Source organism: Bidens hawaiensis, unplaced genomic scaffold (assembly GCF_021521415.1).
Source record: "Bidens hawaiensis isolate Kalapana, Puna unplaced genomic scaffold, B.hawaiensis_p1.1 tig00017158_1, whole genome shotgun sequence".
Lineage (NCBI taxonomy): Eukaryota > Viridiplantae > Streptophyta > Magnoliopsida > Asterales > Asteraceae > Bidens > Bidens hawaiensis.
In genome coordinates, this window is record NW_027492595.1 from 185,836 (window position 1) to 188,689 (window position 2,854).

Here is a 2,854-nt window from a genome sequence, read left to right on the forward strand (position 1 = left end):
GTTTTCAGTAAATAATGAATTTGTTAATTTTGATTACAAAAACAATATTTTTATAATAATACCCTAACTCATTAATAATTCAATGTAGGTAGTTGTATGAATAGTGCATTAAAACATACATGGATGAGGAGTTCAATCAATTTGACCTTTTTAACCTACTTGATGTATGTGTTGAGTATTTGAGTCAAAGAAGTCAATTTCTAACTTCTGCAGTTATTTTTCAGATTTGAAAAAAACCAAAAGTAACTATTAGAGAATTTTATAAAATATATTATTAGAGTTTTATCATTTTTCAGATTTAAAAAAACCAAAAGTAACATCATATGTTCTGGACTTGCATATGACTGCAAGAGGCAGAAAATTATACCATTTCAGGTCAGCCTTCTTTTATTATCATGTTATGATAATCTTCATTAACATGTGACATGGCGTTTGCTATTGATTTTTTTATAGATTTTAAGTACACGCGCTCGCAAAAACGTTGTGATGAGTCATGAAATAAGAGGAACAACTTGTTACTAGTAGAGATGAGAAAACATGATAAACTTTTAATTATTATAGTTGTTTGGTAGCCAATAATATATGAATTTCATTTTGTTGATTTATAGTTTTTGTCAGTGGTTATATGAATGATTTGAAGAAGAATGTGGATATTTCCAGTTTGCAACTGCATAACGCCCAACGATAATTGGAGAAAATATAGACAGTTTTGGATACTGCTGTGAATGCAAGCCATGCATATTGTTAACTACAATCAACTTGACTCGTATTATAGTCTTGTTATTTAACCAGTTGTGAAGGTTAATCATTTTAAAACATTAATTCAAGATGCGACATACGAGCCTGCAAAATGATCAAATAACTGGCTCAAGTTAATGAAAGACTATATGTACAAGTATTCATGATTCAACAGTTTTTCTTCATTATTTCGTGTTCTCAATTCGTACCAATCGTACGTGTCTGACCCTTTAATAGTTTTCAGGTTGCTGATATGTATAATGCTCATGCAAGATGAATGAAGTCAAGTGGAACTTGATGGCCCTATAGAGGTGACACATTAAACGTCGGACCAGTCAAATTTTCAATTGGTATAATCATTAAACAAAGCGCGTTTTAAAGGAAATAACTAGTTTTATCTGTGGCAATTTAGATATAAAAAGCAACCATCAGTGTGATTTATCATTACTATTATTGCATAGAATCTTATAATGATCTTTGAGTCATGTCTGGTTTTTGTGTCGGATTGGACTAGACTATAACTATACTATGTAAACCTTGACATTATTTATAAAAATGGTATAACATAAGTAACTAAAAATAATGAAAACAAGTGACTTTTTGTTAGATCTTTATTCTGATTCGTTGGTCCCACATTTCCTACCTTCCGGTTGTTGGCACATTCATCTTGTCAAATCCCAATTAGTATCCAAAGCTTAATTAAGTATTGAATCCATCATTCATAATTCATCTTCCATCATGCATAATTAAGGACGGATACGTCTTTTTAGAACGATTAACTCACACGTCATTTAAAACTACTCTCAAATCTATACATACTATTATAAGACTAGAAACCTTAGTTATTTAAAAATGAAATAATTTTATTACACACCTTAATACTGTTGAGCTGCATACCTTTGATATTTGATATCTGTAGAAGAATCAGAAGAGCCTTCTGGAAATCCTCTTTTCTTATTAAATTTCCCAAGAAAGCCGTTGTCCGGTGGTGGAGATGGTAGCACCACCACCGGTGGCGGTGGAACCTGATACGTCTCTAGTGGTGGTGGAGGGTGCCGCCAATGTGGGAGTGGGCCCGACAATAGTAGGTTTTGTAACAAGGGCCCCGCTTTTATCACTGCTTCCAAAAACTTTCCCTTTTCAGGCAAAGCCTTCACCGGGAACCCCAATTCCCACTCTGGCATCACCACAATCGCCGGTGGCGGTGTAAACTGAATTATCGGTTCCACCACCGGCGATGAAACAATACTTTCTTCACAATCCGATGACGAAAACCCGCCATTGGTAATATGATCAAGATCATCTTCAATGCTTGATACCGTGGCATGTGGCTGTGGCACGGTGGTTTGAGCTAGCCCGAGACACTTAACGAGTGTTTGGTATCGATTTTGAGCTTCGAGATTTTCATTAATGGCAATGTTCAAGACTTGTTTGAGTTGAGTCAACTCATCATCTTTTTGCTTCAATTCTTGTTCAGCTTTGAATCTTGCTGCTTCAAGCTCCATTGTTGTGATCAAAAGAGACTCACTTAGCTCCTCCACACTCTATATCAAATTTCAATCCAATTCAATCAAAACACATAGAAAATGTACAAAATTTAACTAACATATATAACTGAAATTTGAATATAAAAAAAGATGGAATAAAACCTTTCCATTGCAGAAATATGTCCAATCAAGAAAATTGGTTAGATCTTCCATGTTTACTAGCAATTTTGCAAATGTTGATGATTTGATATGATTAGACTAATAAAGAAAGTGAATGGGTTGAGGTGAGTTATAAGGAGTGATTTTGGCGCTAAATGACATATTATATATTAAGCTACTGTATGTCTACAGTTTAAATGTGTTAGGCTGAGGGGTGTGGGGCTTCAGCGGGGGCGCGAGAGCCCATCCGCTCGCGCCCCGGGGCGCGAGCACCACACCACCGAGGCGCGAGAGGGGCGCGAGAGGGGCGCGAGCGCGGAATTCAAAGCAGGCGCAAGGCCGGTAGCGGGAGAAAGGGGGCGTAAAGGAGCATTGGGGTGCGTGAAGGAGCCGTTGGGATGAATAAAAGAGACGTTGGGCTCTTTAATTTTTTAAAAAAAACTCTGTGTATCACTATATATAAATCTAAA

The 2,854-nt window shown here is 36.2% G+C and overlaps 1 protein-coding gene across 1 annotated transcript; it reads right to left on the reverse strand.

Moving 5' to 3' along the window:
- Positions 1-1,050: 1,050 nt before the first annotated feature.
- Positions 1,051-2,561, reverse strand: LOC143553206 (uncharacterized). Its single transcript, XM_077043242.1, has 2 exons — positions 2,388-2,561; positions 1,051-2,282 (listed from the first exon to the last, which is right to left on the reverse strand). Exons 1-2 carry the CDS (start codon positions 2,436-2,438, stop codon positions 1,614-1,616), a joined length of 720 nt encoding a protein of 239 aa, XP_076899357.1. The 5' UTR covers positions 2,439-2,561; the 3' UTR covers positions 1,051-1,613.
- Positions 2,562-2,854: the final 293 nt, after the last annotated feature.

Excerpts from the sequence above, each read along its gene's own strand:
- LOC143553206 (XM_077043242.1), bottom strand. The coding sequence starts at position 2,438 with ATGGAAGATCTAACCAATTTTCTTGATTGGACATATTTCTGCAATGGA. Across the intron at positions 2,283-2,387 it reads CATATTTCTGCAATGGAAAG|AGTGTGGAGGAGCTAAGTGA; the intron begins GTTTTATTCCAT and ends AATTTGATATAG.